We start from the raw sequence: 20,487 nt of genomic DNA, 5'->3' as shown, positions 1-20,487 counted from the left end.
TACTTTAATGTGGCATCTTAAGTGGGAGGGGTATTCAAAGTTGTGGGTCCTGTGCACATTCTATCAATGGAACCTAGCTACATCCAGCTAATGAGCCCATAACAAGGGTGAAACCGGTCCTAGATTGCTTGTGTTATAGTTCAAGGAGGACCTGGCTTGGCAGTTCAGGCTGCACTGTTCCTATTAGACCAGGGTCAAAATTGATTTGCACATAGCTGGGTCCAAACTGAGGTGGCAGAAATAATGGGGGTAAAAATGGTATCAGAGACAGATGCTCACCTGCCAGTTTGAAACAGTATTTTAAGTCTGTGGTTAAAGGAGTGGTGCACACAATGAGGGATGTTTACCCGACACCCCCAATGAGACACCCTAAAGGTAGGGGTCTTAAATGAATTCATACAAGACCCTTTAGGCACACACTATATACAAATTATCTATTTTAGAACTCTGTTCAAAGTGTCAAGTTCATCAAAGTTATAGTCTTATGTAAATCCAATTTCCACATGGAAGTTATGGTGATCTAAATCTTGGACTACAGAGATCTTTTATTGCAGATCTTGAATCAGTTTTCAGGTCATTAGATTCTTTCCAGTAGCCAGGTGCCATGATGTGCAAAACAATATTGGACTGGGATTTGGCCCTGAGTAATTACCAATAGCTGAGATTAATTCAAGCATGCCATTCATCACTTTTGTATACTTTAATATGTTGTCCTAAGTGGGATGGGTATGCCTAGATGTGGGTCCATACACACTATGTCACTGGAACAAAGCTATCTCCAGCTGATGAGCCCATATCAAGGGGAGAACTGGTCCTGGATTGCTTGTGTTCCAGTTCAGGGAGAAAAACCGTTCAGTAAAACAAGAGGAGAGAAGGGAAATGTTTAGGGCAAATTTGATCCCCAAAAATATTCTTGTCATATTCAACAAGCATTAACGTACTGCAGTCATACATAAAGATATAAACATATTCTGCCTTTAATGGTCATCTAATATTGTCATCAAATACCAGGAACGGCCATTGCAAGAAATAGATTTATTAATTTAGGAAGGGACAACACCTTCCAACTTGATAAGCACAAGCATCTTAGACTGAAACATAGACCTTGGCGAATCTCTGCTCATCCTCTGGTATGTTTGGCGATGCAGCAGGCAATTCTGCACAGAAATGTATGTAAAAAGATAAATTAATAGAAAGACATACAAATTGCAAAATGAGATATGGGGAGAAAGATATATGAAGTTTTTAATTTTGAAGTTAGAAAAGCACCTAAAAAGTAATCTAAACTATCAGTTTGTGATTGGCCAGGACCTGGGCACAAATTCAGGGCATTTGCAATGCAGCACACATCAGCAGGTTGTCCCATTCCAGGGTTTACTTTGGGACTAATTCTACATTTTGGAGGTCAAGCTATTCCAGCACTGCAAGGTCCAAGGCTGGAACTGGTATAGGTCCATCAAAGTAGCATTGTCATTGTTCCGACTAAAGCTGTTGGTATTCGCAACAACATGACAAAGCTAGATTTCCTTTCCCTAAGTTCACCTTGCAACTTAAATAGATAGCCCCCCTCACTTTTTTCCATGGACAAACCTCAAGATTTAGATTTTGGTTCTCAAAACCCTTCAGCGGGTTAAAGCTGGAAGCTGCAGCTGTGCAGATCTCTACAAAACCACATACCTTTACCGCAAGATCCCACTTCGCCAGATTGTAGCACCGCAAGTAGCTCACAGAGGTGGAAAGAATGTGTTTAGTCAGCTTCTTTCTAACTGCTGGGAAAGTTCTTTCTGGTCTCTCCTGCACTCCCCGGTTCCTCAATGCTGGCTTCTTGGTAGAATGTCTGTCTCACCAACATGGGCTTCTTGAGAATCAAGAACCCAGTAGTCAGTGGGTCCTTCTTGGAGTGCCTAATCCTTCTTTGTATCTCCTACTAGCAGGTAAATAGGAGGCCAAACACTTAAAACATTTCAAAAGCTAAACTCTAGAGGTTCCAGCAGCAGTTTGGAGTCATTGGTTCCTTTTTTGTCAACATGGTCTTCTTTCTTCAGGTTTTCTCTTATGAAGTCCAGGAGTTCTCAGAAGATGAGGGTGAGGTGCCAGCATTATGTTGTGTGGTAGCAGTGATTGGAGAATTTACTGTAATCAATCCTAAGTACTCTCTTACCCTCCACCTACCTCCTTTTACAGCGTATCCACTTTGGGTTACTGCAAGATGGATAACCTTTTCTTCCATCTGGAGTGGTTCTTGCTCTCCCTTAGCAACCCCCACCCCCGTTGGACCTGGCTCTCTCTTCAGGGTCAACCCCAAACATTTTACCTGTACTCTCCACCTTTTTGTTGAAATCATTTTTGTTGGCCTTTAGACTCTGTGCAATTTACACTGCTAATTAGTGCTAAAGTGTTTGAGCTCTCACATTAAAACATGCTAGAATTAGCTTATACGCAATTGGCATATTAAATCACTTGCAAGTCCCTAGTAAATTGACATCACCTCTGTCCAGGGCCTCTAAATTAAAGGATAATATTGGGCCTGCAGCACTTAAGCAGCCCTTTAAACTTGCCTCTGGCCTGCCACTGCAGTCTCTGTGTGCAGTTTTAAATTGCCATCCCATCCTGGCAAAATAAACTTTTTGCTAGGCCCAAACCTTCCTTTTTAATACATTATTTCACCTCTAGGGTAGGATCTGGACAGCTTAAAGGGTAGGGTGTAATGTATTTAAAAAGTTGGACATGTACCTTTTGCATGTCCTGGTGGTTAAAAACTCTTACATTTGTTTTTCATTACTGCAAGGTCTACCTCTCCCATAGGATAACATTGGTGTTGCCGTATTACATTAACTAAGCTATAATTTCCAAATTTGAACAGGCATTCAGATCATGTTTGATGTCTTCGTAATTGTAATGACAAATCCTCTCTTATGGTAAAAATTTGATTTTTATTTCTCATTTTGAAAATTCTGCTTTTTGAAAATTGGCATTTTCCTGTCTTGGCCAATTAGTGCCTTTGCCTGGGTCACTTTACTGGGTGTAGCTGACAGTTGGGCTTTGTGTTTGCGTTGTAGACAGCCAAACACAATAGAGAGCTCAGGTGTACCTGGATGGTCCATCACTGACAGGATAAAAGGGTGGAGTCAGGCACGCAGCCTCACTTGCACCTGAATAGGTTGTATCCTGCCTTCATACAAACGATTGCATACTCCGTGTAGTCATTCTGGTGCCAGGGCAGGGAAAGCAGGAAGCCTGTGCACTTCAAACGGAAACCTCTAGAATCTTCTCCAACTTCAAAGGCGACACCAGGTATAAATATTAGACCTCAGACACAAACTTGTCAGTACACTCCTGGAACTGTGGAATACTATGCAAGGAAGAAGGACTTCTGGGCTGCTGAAAGGACTGTTCTCTTTGTTGGAAATATCCTTGCCGTGCTCTGATATTTAATATAGTGCTCTCCTTATATCAAATATGTTGATGTATTCATACTAAATTACTATTGGTGACGACTATGCAAGACAATTAATTATAATGGGAAACTAGTTTGTAATCATATTGTGAATGTTTTTATAAGTGGTTTTCAATCCATGCAATCCATGCAATGTTGAATATATTGCTAAAAATGAAAGATGACAATTATCTATGCTGTAAAATAATGTGATTTTTTATATTTATTTATATTTTTGTTCAGGTTTATTTATTCAAAGGTAACATTCTTAGGTATTGAACCTTTGGCTGATAAATTATTCCATTCTTTTGCTCATGTCACAGGATTAGGGAAATATAAGTGTTTTCATATTTGTTTTACAAAATTTCAATAAACACTCTTCTGTTCTCAATTCAAGTGAAGGTTCATTCTATGATTAATTCAGACAATAGATGAATATAGATATTAATGTAGATAATAAACACATTACATACTTACAGAGCAGTCCAGAACTTAAGTGGAGCTTTGCACATATGAAAGTTTACAGAAAGCTGTCCAAAGTGTAAGTGTTGCAAATACTGCTGCACAGTTGTAAAGAAGGATGTAGGCAGAGACATGACATAAGCCTAGAGTTAAACCAGTTCGGCTTGGGAACTGAGAAGCTGTCATCTAGAGAAAATCTTCGACGATTTAAAACTATTGATTTTGGCTCAATACCTAGACAATGTGGCTGTATACCAGAATCACATCAGGACTGTGTGTTGTGCTTCTGTCAAATTATTATTATGATGATTTGCAGAAGCTCAGAAACAAACAGTGTACTTTTGGTTTTAAATGTTTTGGATGGAGAACGCGCCTCCAAAGAAAATGGGAATCACTGATTAATGCATAAAAAAACAAAAAAGATGAGGAATATATCAATAAAGATGGGAGTGGTAAGAAATGGTTTAGCAGCTTAGATAGATTGCTGCCCACCACAAGTGATTAAGCCACTATCTTTTTAGGTCCAGTCAAAGGTTTCAATAATTTAAACCTAAGCTCAACCTAGGTAGCTGTGGAACAGAACAGACAGGCTTAGTTCATAGAAAATGTGCAAAACACTTACAAGTACTAAAAATAGTAAAACAAATCTGAAACACAACTTCATAAAAATTCCACTCCAATTTGTAATACTAGAGTAGAATGTAGTAAACAAAATGGCACCAAAATGACAAAAATTAAATACGGAAAACAAACAATATTATCTTTTTAAAGATTTAAGTGGAATAAACACCAAGAAGTGCAAAGTAAACTAGGCACAATTTGAGGGCGACTGTGATGGAAGGAGACCCAGCTACACCAACTATATTGACCCTAGTAGGTTTTTGAACTAGAGAAGCTTGTTTCTAAGTCCCAATTTGAAAAGGGACTTTGTTGCTTTCTCGGGGAAAACTCTTCACCACGAGGGATAAACCTTACCTTCAATCTGACACCATGAACTGCCAGTTGGATACATTTCACAGTCAGTCCACTTGAACCTCTGGAGAAAACATTTTGAAAAAGTTTCACAAACTATTTTTGGTGCTCATACAAGCTAATGAGTTCACTTTCAAGGCCCCCGGCTGCCCAGAGCTAGCGCTTCCAGGGCATCAGGCAGAGTGCAATAGGAAAGTCCAGTTGCAAGTGTAACTAGATCCAACTTCCTCCAGTCCTTGCAACTGGTCACAGATGCCAAGTGCAGCAGGTTCAGTGCACCGGGTATCCTTTTGCAAGTCCAGCAGTGTTCTGATAGTGGGCCTTTGTGTGCCACGTTTATGCCTGACACTAGCAAGTGGGTAGGAACGACTCCTGTTCAATGGGGTATAAATTCCCTGGGTCAACCTTACCCACTTTTTCAGTAGTTCTTGTTTGCTTAACTGCCAACAGGCTCAAAATGCAACGTGCCAGGGCATTTTGAAGAGGACTATGGTCTTTGGCCACACTGAACCTGGGCTTTGCAGGCTTAGCGTGTGTGTATGAGTGTCATAGGGAAACCATAAGTGTTCTCCCACATTTGACAATCCAATTTGAATATGGCACTGTATCCAGAACAAACCCAGAGACAGAGTTCTAGTAGGACAAAAGCAGGGTCCTTCAGCAACCGAGATATGGTATTAGGGTAGTAGAAAGATTAATTATACCTGAGTAATCAAAGTAAATTTGGTAATTTCTTGTTACTTTTGTGACATAAATGACCAAATATTATACGATTATGCCATTTCATGTCATTTTACGTAATTTCAGACAAAAATGCTCACTCCAGAGCCCAGGAACAGAGAGCGGCTGCAGCTGTTTCTGTTGTGTTGCATTAAGCTCTTCCTTATCAGCATAAAATACATTCTCTGGTCCATCCATATTAGACTCAAGGACACCTTTTTCACTAAGAAAATCGTGCTAAATGCAGCATTACCCTTGTCATGTAATTCAGCATATTTTTATGTATTGCTGCTATAATATTTCATAATTACACTGTAGCAAATTACACAAGTTATACCAAACCCTACATGGGATACACAAGAATTGTGTTGGCATCCTGCTATCTCCCTTTCAAGCATGCTCCAATTGTTACATGTGGCTCAGCACACCTGTCAGGCAGGATTTGCCACTGTGGTGTCACAGGATGCCATGGCCCCCAACCTATATTTTCTTTGGAGTTCAGAGGAGTCACTTCAGGTCAGCCTATGGTTTGATTTTGGGAAGCATTTGACACCTATTTCCGGGTATATGCTGGAAGATGGCAGAGGCTTATGCTAATTAGACTTCTAACAGTTCAGGCAGGTGGAGGGTAACTCTAAAAATTACTTTTCCTTAATATTTATTAAAAATACAACTTCATCATTAAATTGGATTTATTTTTTAAATAGTGGTTTGATAGATTTTCTAGTTTGGTGCTGTACGGAGATAGCAGTATTAGTATTTTAATCTGTACTACGATTTTCTGCATAGGACATTTGGGCCTGCCACAGTGTGAATAGCATAACGGGCCTTCTAATGTACAGACATGGTTACATTCATTTTCTACATATCCCACTTTTAATGCACCCTACCTTTTGGGCTACAAGGCTTACATAGGAATGACTTACTAATATTTAAAGGAAGTTCTTACCTGCCAAAAATGGTTATTTTAACTGGGCACGCTGCAGGTTTTGCACTGAATTAGTCAGGCTACAATGGTAGACCTGTATCCATGTTTTCCTTAGTTATATTTGAGGATTCCACAATAAGTGCTAAAGTCCACGGATAACATTTAACTTTTTATGCCATGGGTGTATTTCAGGACCATATACTATGGCCTTATAGAAAGGTTAAATATGCCAATCAGGGATTGGCCATTTTCTACATGTTTTAGGGATCAGAACAGATACGCTTGGCAATGGGCAGCAGTGATTTAGTGTCCAGAGTTTAAAAACTATTAATGAAATCAGGCAAAAATGGGGGTGACCAACCAGTAAATTAGATGAAAGATGCCTATAGATATTAACAAAGACAGTGGCCACTATTTCAATATTATAGTGGTCCAGAACATGAGCAAAATCTTACATGTGAACGTTTATGTAGGCTGGTCTGCAATGTCACTTATGCAAAAGAATAGTAAAATTACAAAAAAGCTTTCCAGTACTTTATTTACCTCTACAAGAGTACCAGTATGTATTTTAAAACATGTAAGTGTTCCATAAAGTGTATGTCTGAGAAGGTCTTAAATTTGTTTAATTAGCTTTGACAAACCTTGCCATCCACATAATTAGGTGGCTTGCACAGTCCCCTTTGTTTGCCCTATGCAATTTGTCTTGTCAACAAACCTGTATTTGTTGGTTTGGTCATATGCCGCGGTATAGTAGTCAGGGGTAGAAAGAGGCAGCAACCCTTTTGACTTGTAAGTGTAAACAGTTGACAATCTTTTCAGTCTTTGCCATTCCAAGTGCCTTCAGGCTGCTGCTTGAAAATGTCCCATGGTAGTTTCAGAGATGCCAAACTATATGGGTCAAATGCAACATTTATTGATAGCGCATGAAAGGTGAAAGATGCATAGGAAGATAACATGATGCAAGGGGGAACAGAGCAGAAAAAACACTTATCTTGTTCCTAGGCCAACAAAGTACTTATCCAAATGACTCTTTATGGTCAACATAGATCTTATGAGATGAAATTGAAATTTAGGATTGATTCTGTATGAACAGTTACAGTATTATCCCCATGCAAACCCTGTTTGCAGGAGGAACAGAATTGTGAGTTATATGATAAACCCTGCACACCATGCAATTGTCCCCTTGTACATTTTGGCAGGTCAAAAAAAAAACAGGTGAAATAATGCAGCAAGAAAATTCTGGTACATGAGAAATTTGGTACAGAATTCCTCATTTTCATGACAAAACCTCAGACTTGATGGTATTTACCACACACATTGAACCCCACACTCTGCAGTGCTGATTTTTACCAGGGGGAGTCAAATCCTTATCCTCTTCCAGTTCACCCACAGTGTAATGTATTGGTTAAATTCAGACATTTTATGACTTGTAAGAACATATTTAAGCCCTCCTTGTCTACTATGTTATGGCTCTTGAGAGCATATTTTATGCAGTAGCAGCTGGCAGGGAATGAGGGTGGAGGAGCGGGGGAAGAGCAAATAAAAAATACAAAAAATACCACTTACCTCATCTGCCGGTCCCGTCTCTACTCCGCTTCTCCGGTGACAGCAGCGAATCCCCGAACCAGGAAGCACCCAGGCCCCCCATAGCCAATCACAATGCTGCAATGCAGCATTGTTATTGGCTCCCCTAAGCCACTCCTTCCCCTCTGCCACCAGCCCCACCCTGCCCTAGCCAAGCCCTGAACCTGCAAAAAATAAAAAGATAATAACTACATTATTATCATTTTATTTTTCCTGCTCAAAGGGCAGTGGGGCGACGATCCTCCGCCTTAGTGGAAGAGCCGCCCCTGATTTTATGGCTCATGTGTCCAATTCATTGTCCACATCTGCAAATGTTATATTTCGGTGGAAATATAACGACTCATCTGGTAAACAATTCATAGCACATAACAGATTAATTTTCATTGGAGTAAATCTTTTTGGTAAAATACACTTCTGATGCAAATTGTATGTATTATGGGTGCAAATGTATATTTATCCAGTGGGGGTAGTTTCATGATTTGGAAAGGAAAATAAATAGTTACATTGAAGCCACACTTTTACCCCTTGATGGGGTAAATTCATGACTCAGGGTGTGCATGAAGTCTCAAGTCTGGCTTCTGTTTGGTAGAATCATGTGCTTACTGGAGGGCATGTTGTGGCACTGATGTGAATAAATTCCATGACACATGGAAGGGAAAGTTCAAAACCTACTTGAAAATCCTGTCGTGCAGTACATTACATAAGGTTAGACTAACTTTCATCACAAGTTAAAACTGGACTAGTGTTTGGATTCTGCCTAAAATCCTAACTTGGTCAAACTTATTTTTTCAACAGGTTTAGTTCTGGCTACGATTGTCTTCATGAATAGAAAAATATTTTTTACAGACACGTCAAAATAATCCAGCCTACAGCATTATAGGGCTAGCTTTCTTTTTTCTACACCATAGAATTTTCACATGGTTCTGCTTTTGAAGTTTTACCTTGAGTTCATTGGCAGAAAGTGATTTATATAGTGTTTTGCTGAACAATCACAGCTTTTGTTGCTTCTCAGAAAACGTCCAGATTATAGTTTGTCTGGTGTAGGTGAGGTCGAAACTGAAAAAAAGTAATTGTCATGCAATATGCTAAATTTTTATGCAAATGATAAATACTAAGGTAACTGCACTTTGTCCGTCACTGCGTCACAGTGGTATAAAAGGACAAAATATGTCTACAAATATCACACAAGTTACCAGTGGGAGACGTAAGCAAGCATAAAATGTCTTGGACTATGCTACACATCAGTTTCACAGATCCCGCAAGATATTTTCTGCTCAACTCATGCTCCCGCAGGCGAAAATGGCGCAAAAAGGCATAACAGAGAGCAAAATAAAAATTACCCGAGACCTAACATCACTGGTATGTATGTAGTCTATCGTCAGAGCGACTAAGCCGCACACCATGGGACAAATGTACAAGGAAGTGGCGGAGTGAGGCATTAGCCGTCCTGGCTAAATGCCTTCACCACTTCAGAAACGCAAGGCTGCACCATATATACATATTTCCAAGAATATAGTGCAGCCTTGGTTTCCCCCTGCACTAACGCAGGCACCCTTGTACCATAGTACAAGGGTGTCTGCATGCAGGGGAAGATGTTTATGTGCAGGAAAGGGGACCTTCATAAACAATCTTGAAATGCCATTTTGTCACTTGTATGTGCGCTGCTTAATGCAGCACACATGGAAATCACAAAAAATTTTTTTTATTTTTTTTAATTGTTTATGTGCAGGAAGGATCACCTTCCTGTACATAAACAATCCAAGGCTTTTTGCTTTATCCATGTGTGCTGCACAAGGCAGCACACATGGAAAAAGCAAAAACGAGGAGAAATAAAGCATTTCTCCTTGTTTCGCCAACTTAAGACCAGGTTTTCCTTCGTCTTAATTTTAGCGCTACAACTTCGAAATGTGGCTGGTTTGGAGTTCGCGCATTACCATCACTGTAGTAAACTCATAAGTAATGTACAATAACTGCTTGAGGGAACACAAGGGAGAAACGGCCATCAATGTTTCCAAGTGATTTCCGTGGACAAGGTTCACAGAAAACAAATTGCAAAACTAGATCCCGCTCCCGAGCAAGGAGTGAATTCAATTAATCAAAGAATAAGTCCATAAATTGACTTATTCTTTGATTAATTGAATTCACTCCTTGCTCACGAGCGGGATCTAGTTTTTTAATTTTGGCGCTGACTCCTATTTACGCTGCCCTTGTAAATAGGGGGCAGAGTCAAAAACAATGGGTGTTGCGGTGGAACGTCCACCGCAACACCCACTGCACCCCTTTCATGCTAAGCATAGCGTGAAAGGGGGCCTTATTTACAAGGCAGCATTAAACCAAGTTAAATGGTTTACCGCTGCCTTGTAAATTAGGCAAGGACCCTATCGCCACTACAAGGTCACTGAAATTGATGTTTTGATGGCGTTAGGGGTTTGTACATATGCCCCCATATTTCTCAACTATTACCGTGAACCAGGATTTTTTTTCTGTCTCTTTATGGGATGTAACATTTTACAGAGGAGGATAAGACAGATCATTAAATATAACTACGGAACCAAAACCGAAAAGAGACGGCAAATCAACTTTAAAAGTGTATTCAAGCATCAATGCGAAAAACATGCTTTTAATATGCCCCTTCTTATTTTCGCATCTTGTTCTCTTCTGTTTGACAAAGGACAGCCCTCGTGCCCTTGATGACATCATGGAGTAGAATTCTGCCTTGTGAGAACATGTCACCAGGCAGGTCGCTCCCCTCACCGCCACGCAGCCCCCTGTGTGACCGTGTCCCGCTGCCACTGTCGCTCGCATCAGCCCGCCTGCTACCCGGCTGAGTACTGTGCTACCTTGTCTTTGCCTCTGCTTACTTGTGCCCGTTTTTATCCTCTGTGCCTTTTTCCCCTGTTTTTTCCCTCTGTTTGGTGTTCCCATTTGTACCCCTGATCGTTTTGCCTTCTGTACCCCTGTTTCCGCTCTCCCCCATTGTGCCCCCTTTTCTTTTCTGTTCCCCCGCCGTTTGTTTCCCGCCGCTGCGTCCCTATGGTCCCGCCCCCTTGTCTCCCATTGGCCACCCCGCTCCCACCTCCCAGCTGCTCCTCCCTCCCTCTGACCCTCATATGGAGGCTGCGCAGCGAACGCGCGCAGCGGGCGCCAAAGGCAAGCCCGTCTGCGCCCGTCCGCGCCTGTACCGAACCCCTGGCCCCAGCCGATGCCAGGGCACCCAACTGAGATACGACACCGCCGCCCTCATCGCACTCAACACTGGACGACCTGCCGCCTGCCACCGAGCCACCCCGAAGCGCACCCACGGACCCTTCACCTGCCAAGCCTGCAAATTCACCTGCCTCCGAACCTGCACCCCGCCCACCGAACACAGCAACAATAACAACAACCACCTCAAGTGCATCCTCCTCAACACCCGCTCCGTCCACAAACACGCCGTCGAACTCTGGGAACTCCTTGATACAACAGCACCAAACGTCGCCTTCCTCACGGAAACCTGGATGAACGCTTCCTCGGCCCCCGACATCGCCATAGCCATCCCGGACTGCTACAAATTCACCCAGAAGGACCGCGTCAGCAAAACTGGAGGAGGAATCGCCATCATCTACAGAAACACCATCAGCGTCACGGCCAATGCCGAAGACACTCTCACCACCGCCGAACACCTACACTTCCAGATCCACACCGACCCCCAGACCACCCTCAGAGGAATGCTCATCTACAGACCCGCGGGCCCACGGACACAATTCAGGGAAACCATCGCCGACTTCATCAGCCCGCACGCCCTAGCCTCACCAGAGTACATCCTCCTAGGGGACCTGAACTTCCACCTGGAGAAAAACAACGACAACAACACCACCACCCTGCTCGACAACCTTGCCAACCTTGGACTCAAGCAACTGGTGGACACGCCCACCCACCTCGCTGGCCACACGCTCAACCCCATCTTCTCCGCCAGCAACCACGTCTCCTTCAGCTACTCCACCGGACTACACTGGACCGACCACAGCTGCATCCACTTCACCTTCAAGAAGACTACATCCCACCACCACACGCTACAGATCCCCCGCAGATGCTGGAGCAAAGTCACCACAGACCAGCTGACCACATCGCTGAGCCAGAACCCACCTGTCGACACCGCTGACACCAACGACGCAGCAAACAATCTCGCACAGTGGATCACTAACTGCGCGGACAACCTCGCTCCACTGAAGAAACCCCAGGCAAGACTGGCAACAGAAAAACCTCATGGTTCACAGACGCCCTCAAAGTCGCAAAGAAATCATGCCGAACCCTCGAAAAAGCTTGGCGCCACAAACAGACATCAGAAAATATCACAGCCCTCAAGAGCGCCACCCTCGAATACCACCAGATGATCCGCACCACCAAAAGGACATCGTTCAAAGAGCAGCTGGACAACAACACCCACAACAGCAAGGAACTTTTCAGCATCGTCAAAGAGCTCTACAACCCCAGCGCCAGCAACAACGACATCACACCGTCGCATGACCTCTGCAACTCCCTCGCCACATTCTTCCACCGCAAGATCGCAGATATACACGACAGTTTTGGACCCCAGACTCCGCCTCCTGCCACCAAACCAACGACCCCCACCACCACCCTCAGCGCATGGACCCCCATCAGCACTGAAGACACCACCCACGTCATGAACACCATCCACTGTGGCTCCCCCTCCGACCCATGCCCACATCATATCATCAACAAAGCCGACACCTTCATCGCACCCCACCTCCGGAACATCATAAACAGCTCCTTCACGTCAGCCACCTTCCCTGAAAGCTGGAAACATGCAGAAATCAACGCCCTTCTGAAGAAACCCACAGCGGACCCCAAAGACCTCAAGAACTTCCGCCCCATCTCTCTTCTCCCCTTCCCGGCTAAAGTCATCGAGAAGACCGTCAATAAACAGCTGACTGCATTCCTCGAAGCAAACAACTCGCTCGACCCATCCCAGTCCGGATTTTGAGCCAACCACAGCACCGATACCGCCCTCATCGCAGCCACCGATGACATCAGGACCCTGATGGACAACGGAGAGACAGCCGCTCTCATCCTCCTGGACCTCTCGGCAGCCTTTGATACCGTCTGCCACCGCACCCTAATAACCCGCCTCTACAACACTGGGATCCAAGGTAAGGCCCTGGACTGGATCACATCGTTCCTCTCCGACAGAACCCAGAGAGTCCGCCTCCCTCCCTTCCACTCTGCGGCCACCAAGATCATCTGCGGCGTACCCCAAGGCTCCTGACTCAGCCCAACCCTCTTCAATATCTACATGAGCCCCCTCGCCACCATCGCACGCAAACACAACATCAACATCATCTCCTACGCCGACGACACCCAACTGATGCTCTCCCTCACCAAAGACCCATCCACCGCCAAAACCAACCTCCAGGACGGAATGAAAGATGTTGCAGGATGGATGAAGCACAGCCGTCTGAAGCTCAACTCGGACAAGACGGAGGTCCTCATCCTCAGACAATCCCCATCCGCCTGGGACGGTTCCTGGTGGCCCACGGCGCTGGGCACCGCACCGACACCCACGGACCACTCACGCAACCTGGGATTCATCCTGGACTCCTCCCTCACGATGACCAAGCAAGTCAATGCAGTCTCGTCCTCATGTTTCAACACCCTGTGCATGCTCCGAAAGATCTTCCGGTGGATCCCCACCGAAACCAGAAAGACGGTCACCCAGGCCCTCGTCACCAGCCGACTGGACTACGGGAACGCCCTATACGCAGGAACCACAGCCAAACTTCAGAAACGTCTTCAGAGCATACAGAACGCCTCCGTGCGACTCATCCTCGACATCCCTCGCCACAGCCACATATCCGCCCACCTGAGAAACCTGCACTGGCTCCCCGTCAACAAGAGGATCACGTTCAGGCTGCTCACCCACGCACACAAAGCGCTCCACAACATGGGCCCCGAATACCTTAACAACCGCCTCTCGTTCTACACCCCCACCCGCCAGCTCAGCTCCACCAGCCTCGCCCTCGCCACTGTCCCTTGGATCCGCAGAACCACCACCGGAGGAAGATCGTTCTCCTACCTGGCAGCCAAGACATGGAACTCCCTCCCCGCACACCTACGACTGACCCAGGACCATCTCACCTTCAGGAAACACCTCAAGACCTGGCTATTCGAGCAGTAGCAGCACCCCCCCCCCCCCCCCCTTCAGCGCCTTGAGACCCACACGGGTGAGTAGCGCGCTCTATAAATGTCACTGATTGATTGATTGATGAAGACATTTGGATCTCAATCAGAGGCGCAACTAGACTCAAATTTTGGGGATGGGGGCTAATAAAAATTTGGGGGCGGCTAGTTCTTCCAGCAATAAGCAGAGTGGAGATGCAGGGGCTGTAAGAAGGGGTGAAAAAACAACAAAGCCTCGTTAACAAGTACATGGTCTTTCAAAGAACTGTGAAGTATACGGGTGAGGCTGCAATAAGATGGACGCCAAACCAGCCAGCCTACAGCAGCTCAAAAACTGTCTGCGTGGGTGCCCGGGAAGCTGTCTCAGCCCAGGCTGACACGCACGACGGGGGGAGTGGTAGCTGAAGCCCTTTGAACCCTATGGGTGTTGCACGCCTGATGTCAATTATGTTTACTTTCTTGCCAAATTGAGGACTCATGCTTCGATTCCGTCCTGTTCACTCACAGGGGAGGAATGATGAAAGAGCAGCTTCATTGATGTCCTATTTAATGAGCGAAAAATCATGCAAACAATTATTCCCCTCATGTCGGCTTAGTTGAAAAAGAATAGAGAGCAACCTGGCCCAGTTTCTTTTCGTCCATAAGATGCATTCAGGAATTCATTGTAAACAAGCCCCTCGGCTTCTCTGGAACTGGTTCTTGTCAGTATAATCCATGGTGAAGTAAAGACGGCTCCGTGATACCACAGTTTGTGGAGCACAACACACGGAGACAATCTCATTGAAGCCGCGGCCTAATTAATCTTTAATCAAACAAGGTAAAACACCCATTTATATATTCATGGCATACATGTTTGAATGATTCCTGGCGTTCAGTCCAGTGTATCTCTTCTAGAAAGATTCAAGGGGCATATTATCAAGAAACAGAGTTAAAATTATCACCGCTTTAGTGGCAGAAAACTGCTGCTAAAGCGGCGTTAATGGGCTTGATAATATGCCGCAGAGAATTCCCATAGAAGCCCATGTTTTGGTGACAATATGGGCTTCTATTGGAATTCTCAAGTGCATATTATCAAGCCCATTAACGCCGCTTTAGTGGCAATGGGGCATATTATCAAGCCAGGCGATAATGGGCTTGATAATATGCTCTATGGAATTCCAATTGAAGCCCATGTTAGACGTCCTTCACATCTAACATGGGCTTCAATTGAAATTCCATAGAGCAGATTATCAAGCCCATTATCGCAGTTTTAGCGGCAGTTTTCTGCCGCTAAATCAGTGATAATTTTATCGCCTGGCTTGTTAACATGCCCCAGTATTCTGCCGCTAAAGCGGCGATAATTTTAACTCCATGCTGATAATATGCCCCCAAGTCTTTACTCAAACGTAGACTCGAGAGGTGAAACCGCGCCCATAAATAGACTCAGCTGGTAAATCAATGTCGAGTGTGTTTTTCGCCATAGAAGCAACATTAAGGGGCCGAATGCAGACCTCTTGTTGTGTGGTGTCAGCCCAGAAATGATGGAGGGTTTTTGCAAGCGCTGCACAAAGCCCATTTCAATCCACTGTGCTTGGGGGACCTTTTCCCAATGCTAATGTATTTAAATTAACTTCGAATGTATTCATCAGTGGTGCAAGTGCCTGCCAGTTCTAATTGATTTGCGTCTCAAAACCCGTCATCGCCTTCCATTCACTCCAAGTTCCTATTTGACCTTGGTGTGAATTGCACCGTCATGACCACACCTGGGGTGTTAACAGACTCGGAGCGGTTTATTAATAACGGTAAATGCTCTGTATGACCCCAACATAGCCTCCTACTTAAATAAAAATGATTTTATTTGGAGACCTTGCTCTTGTAGAATAATCATTTGGCAACTCTTCAGAGGTTCTTTGAGGATGAGGGCAGCGTGAATTTTCTCTCTAGTGTGAAGCTTAAACTTAAGTAATGCCAGAAACCGAGTGAAGAAATATCATAGGAAATTTCAGCCTCTAGAAAGACACTTTATTTGAGCTAATAAAAGCCTACTCTTTGGAATGAATAACACGGCATGGCTTCAGAGTGATGGCGCCCTTCTCCCACAGAATGCGCTCTGTAAGCATTAATAGTCACAGAGCACCGGTGACTGCCAACCACCCGAAGTGAGCCAACAACAACATATTTCAAGAAAGAAACAATAAAACAAAGAAAATGTTTCAGGAAAGAAACAATGAAAGCAAATTGTTTAAGCATTTTGGACATCATTTGTATGCCATTTTTTACTGTTATTAATGCAATTTACTGTTCCATTTCTTCATGCTACAGAATACGACAGGGACTGCCAGCAAAGTGACATATGGTTATGTGGCGGAAGAGCAGAGTTATGAAGCAAAATGGAGGGCAGCATCGAAAGGGGGGTACGTTTGTTTATTATCTGGGCTCACAACATCAGGAAATACCATGAAGCAATTCTCAGAGTCACTTGAAATGAGCTTGCCTTTTAAACTTCTGCAAACCCTCATATTTTTTACGATATCTGTTATTTATTTTTTGTTTTGTACATTTTAATATTTTCATAACGTTAATTTTGTTCTTTCTGACTTTGACCAAGTTCGTTTTACACATATATCATTCTGAACTCATGCTAGTATTTTGGGAGGTGAATCATGGGCAGGTAGGTTTGCAGTGCAATGTGGGGACAAGGAGCAGCAGGGGCCACTCTGGTGAGCTGAATATCATGGGGCTATGTTTCTTTTCTCCGGCTAACTGCTTTGGAACGGTTTGGATTTCATGCCCCCCCACCCTACCTCCCCCCCCACCATGGCACGAAGGTTGATACCACAGGCAAAGACCAGGTCAGTATGCAGGGCTTTAAGTGGGCCGGGTCTCACCAGTGCTGAGCACCGGCAGTTTTTTTAAAGGGGGCCTCGAAACGGGTCTCTATCGGGCTCTCTTTTGTGCCCTGGCACAGGCGGTCCGTTTTTCTCCGGACAGCAGTGACAGCAGCCACATCGATGTGCTCGTGCTCACACTGCTCACTTTTCACTAGTGGAGAAGTTACGGCATGACGTCATTCCAGGTGAGCATTCCTTTAACCCCTTCAGTGCCCATGACGAGCTGGACTCGTCATGGGCCGCGGTGGCGCTGTGCCCATGACGAGTCCAGCTCGTCATAGACCCCGCCCGCTAATACAACGGCCGGCACAGGGCGGGGAAAGGGGCGGGCACTGAAGGGGTTAAAGAGAGTCATTTTCTCTCTGGATTTCCCTTCTCGTTTTGAAACTCAGGAGCAGCAACATTGTCCTGGTGTCACCAGGGCTCTAAGTAGAAGTTTTTTCAATATAATATACAAGCCATAGTTGTTACTTATTTATCCTATGCAACTAACAACCATTGACAACGCCAGTAGTCCTGACTTGTAGGTATGATGTTACTTGTATCATATATCTAAATGCAATGACAGAAACAGCAAAATACAAGTCCGGCGGCACACTATGATAAGCACAGATTTTTACCTTACGTGTTTTAGGCCACGCCCTTAATTACACTGGCCACGCCCCTTTGAGAGACCCCCCCCAAGTTTTTTCATCCCACTTAAAGCCCCGTCTGTACGCCTTGTACACAATGAAAGCAGGCTGAGGGCAGCTTATGCACTTCATCGAAAACTGTTAGTTACTACCAGAGCATACAAGAAATCACACATTTCCCTCCTAGTCTTGTGTGAAATCACCAATGTTGTTTCACAAAATTTCATGAAAGTTGACAAAAACGATGTGAAAATATGCAAAATCTCAAGAAGAAAAAATAGCTATATCTTACGGGAAAATTGAATGCCAGGGTATTCCTGTCATTCAAAGTGTTGTGAGATACAAGCAAGGATTCTCGTTTGAGAAAAAATATCTCATTTGGCATTTTCTGCTCGAACCAGTCTCCAACTAAAACATGTGAAATTGTGCAAAATTTTGTGTTCACAGAATTTGTGGAAATTCATCAACTTATCAGAATTTACATTTTCTTTAGCATGATAAAAACTTGGCAAAGGGGTTTCTGGGTTTCTGGTCATGTGAACATGGAAACACGGGCTTTTACCCTTTCTTCTTTGAAAACTACAGTATTTCTCCACAATATGCCTTTCCCATGTTCCATGGTGACACTTCCAAGTTACCCAACAGCCACTCTCTGACAGAATCCACTGCCTTCATGTCCATCCCAGCCCATAACCATCCAAGCCCAACCTCAACCCTCTTGTTGAGAACAGGGCACAATGGGCGTGCCTCTTTCTCTTGCCTTGTTTCCCAGTGGAAAGGGTAACTCCTTCCCAGGGTTGTGGTGTTGCCCCACTCCAAGTGAGTTACAAGTGGAGACAGCAGTACCTTCAAACAATTGCAAAAGAAGGAAAAAGCCCAGTGAGCTAGGAAAGTCTAATGGAAGATTGTAGTGAGGTGAAAACGAGAAGACGAAGATAAATGTCGGCATGGCAGAAGAACACAACAGGTACTAAACTGCACTGAACCAGGGCAGAGCATGACCAAGCGAGAGCCGACAAAAGCGGAGGTGGAGGGCGGGCAAGAAATTAAGAGAGGGAGCAGAGCCAGAATCAAACCCGGCTTCCTGTTTGGCTCTAAGACCCGGTGTAGAAGCCGAGCCCTGACAATTTCTCGCACGTAAATCATGCAACAAACATTGTATACAAATTTGATAAAATCAGTTCAAAGTTCAAACAACTACATTTCATTAACTTGTGGAAGTGCCTCACTTCAGTACATCAGATTATATCACTACATTGAGAGGCGTTTATTAAAATTGAAAGTGTTTAAACATGTTTATAGATATATTCATGCACCCCCACCCTGACAGCCATGCCACTGGTGCACTGGAAGGCAAGTCACATGTCAGCTGTGCCCTATTTGTGGCCTTGCTTCTTAGTATCATGGAGCAACACTAGAGTGTATTAAATCAAGCACAAGAGGTTTTTGTAGACTGCACATCTCGAACTCACATACTTGAAACCTTTCTTATAAGTGACAATGAAGAAAAAGGAGGATCAGTCAAATAGAATAATTGTCGAGGATCCCACCATTTGGTGAAGTGAGGAACCTGGGATGATCCCAGATTTTCTGATTCCATATTGTGCAGTTTATCCAGTAAACATGAATCTCCGACTCACGCCCCCATTTTACATCTAAGGTCACCGCCTCGTGTTTAATTCTTGGTGCACAAGGTTAGAGCATGAGTGGCAGGCAGAAGGCACACCAGGGCCCGGCTCGTTTTGGACTTGAGGATCCAAGACAACCCAAGGGCGTAACACAGGCCCCCGCAGCCCCTGCGGTGCAGGGGGGACAAGCTTCAGGGGGCCCCCTCAGCACAGTACTTGGGCCAGAGAGCTCCTGTTTGAGCTCGGAGGGGGCCCCTCCGCATACCTTGCAGGGGAGCCCCCTCAAGTTTCATTACGCCACTGAGACAACCTCGAGCTGAGCCAGAGCCAGGGATATGGTTCGAGCTTTAAGTGGGTCACCCACTGCTAATAAAATGCATCCAGATCCAGAAACACTGGAAATGTCACGGACAAAAAATATATAAGTATATACCAAACACAAAGAAAAGTATTTAGCAAAACCCCAAATGAACAGGTGCTCGATAATGACATATTTCAGGAAATTGTACCATACTTAATTGGAATTTATTTGGTTCCAAAAGAGGCGAGTGATCTATGTGAGCCAGGAACGTGCTCAAATGTGTGTCAATTACTGATTCCTCATCCCGCCTTTCCTGTTTGTAGTTCATCTGGCATATGCTCTGCGTCGACTGGGAAATGCTGTCTGATGATGGGAGACAGCATGAAGGAGGAGAACCCCAGACAGATTGGCCCCAAGGAAGCAGAGAGGAGGGAAGAAAGAACCCGGCATAACTGTGCTCTTGGCTCAGAAGTCAATGGCATAGAAACAATCTCCTAGAAACTCTGTGCGTTGTACTGGTCCTTGGGAGGGCAGCAGTGTATGGTACCGCAAACCCACGTGACCCACACGACCACTGCCAGTTATGACATTCCCTTCAGCTTACTTTTCTAGCGTGTTCATTGCTCAGGTTTTTAATGCTAGGAGTGAGCTACTATAAATCCACATATATACATAGTGGCTTTGCTTAATTTGTAAAAGAATAAGTGCTGGTGCCCAAAGTTTTGCTCAGAAGCCATCAGTCGGTGATACAAATAACAGCAGTAATCTCAATTCCAC

At 44.5% G+C, this 20,487-nt stretch overlaps 1 protein-coding gene across 1 annotated transcript in view; it reads left to right on the top strand.

The window, feature by feature from the left end:
• LOC146789911 (uncharacterized) overlaps positions 1–20,208 on the top strand; it is a 3,228,338-nt gene extending 3,208,130 nt beyond the window's left edge. Inside the window, exons 13-14 of the mRNA XM_085631221.1 lie at positions 16,581–16,720; positions 20,034–20,208. Of these exons, the coding sequence (XP_085487347.1) occupies positions 16,581–16,720; positions 20,034–20,208 (315 nt within the window). The remainder of the gene's footprint in view (positions 1–16,580; positions 16,721–20,033) is intronic.
• The last annotated feature ends 279 nt before the right edge of the window (positions 20,209–20,487 follow it).

Source organism: Triturus cristatus, chromosome 10, assembly GCF_964204655.1.
Source record: "Triturus cristatus chromosome 10, aTriCri1.1, whole genome shotgun sequence".
NCBI classification, from domain to species: domain Eukaryota; kingdom Metazoa; phylum Chordata; class Amphibia; order Caudata; family Salamandridae; genus Triturus; species Triturus cristatus.
Note: the sequence above shows the minus strand (reverse complement) of the source record. Positions and strands in the feature narration are given on the sequence as shown.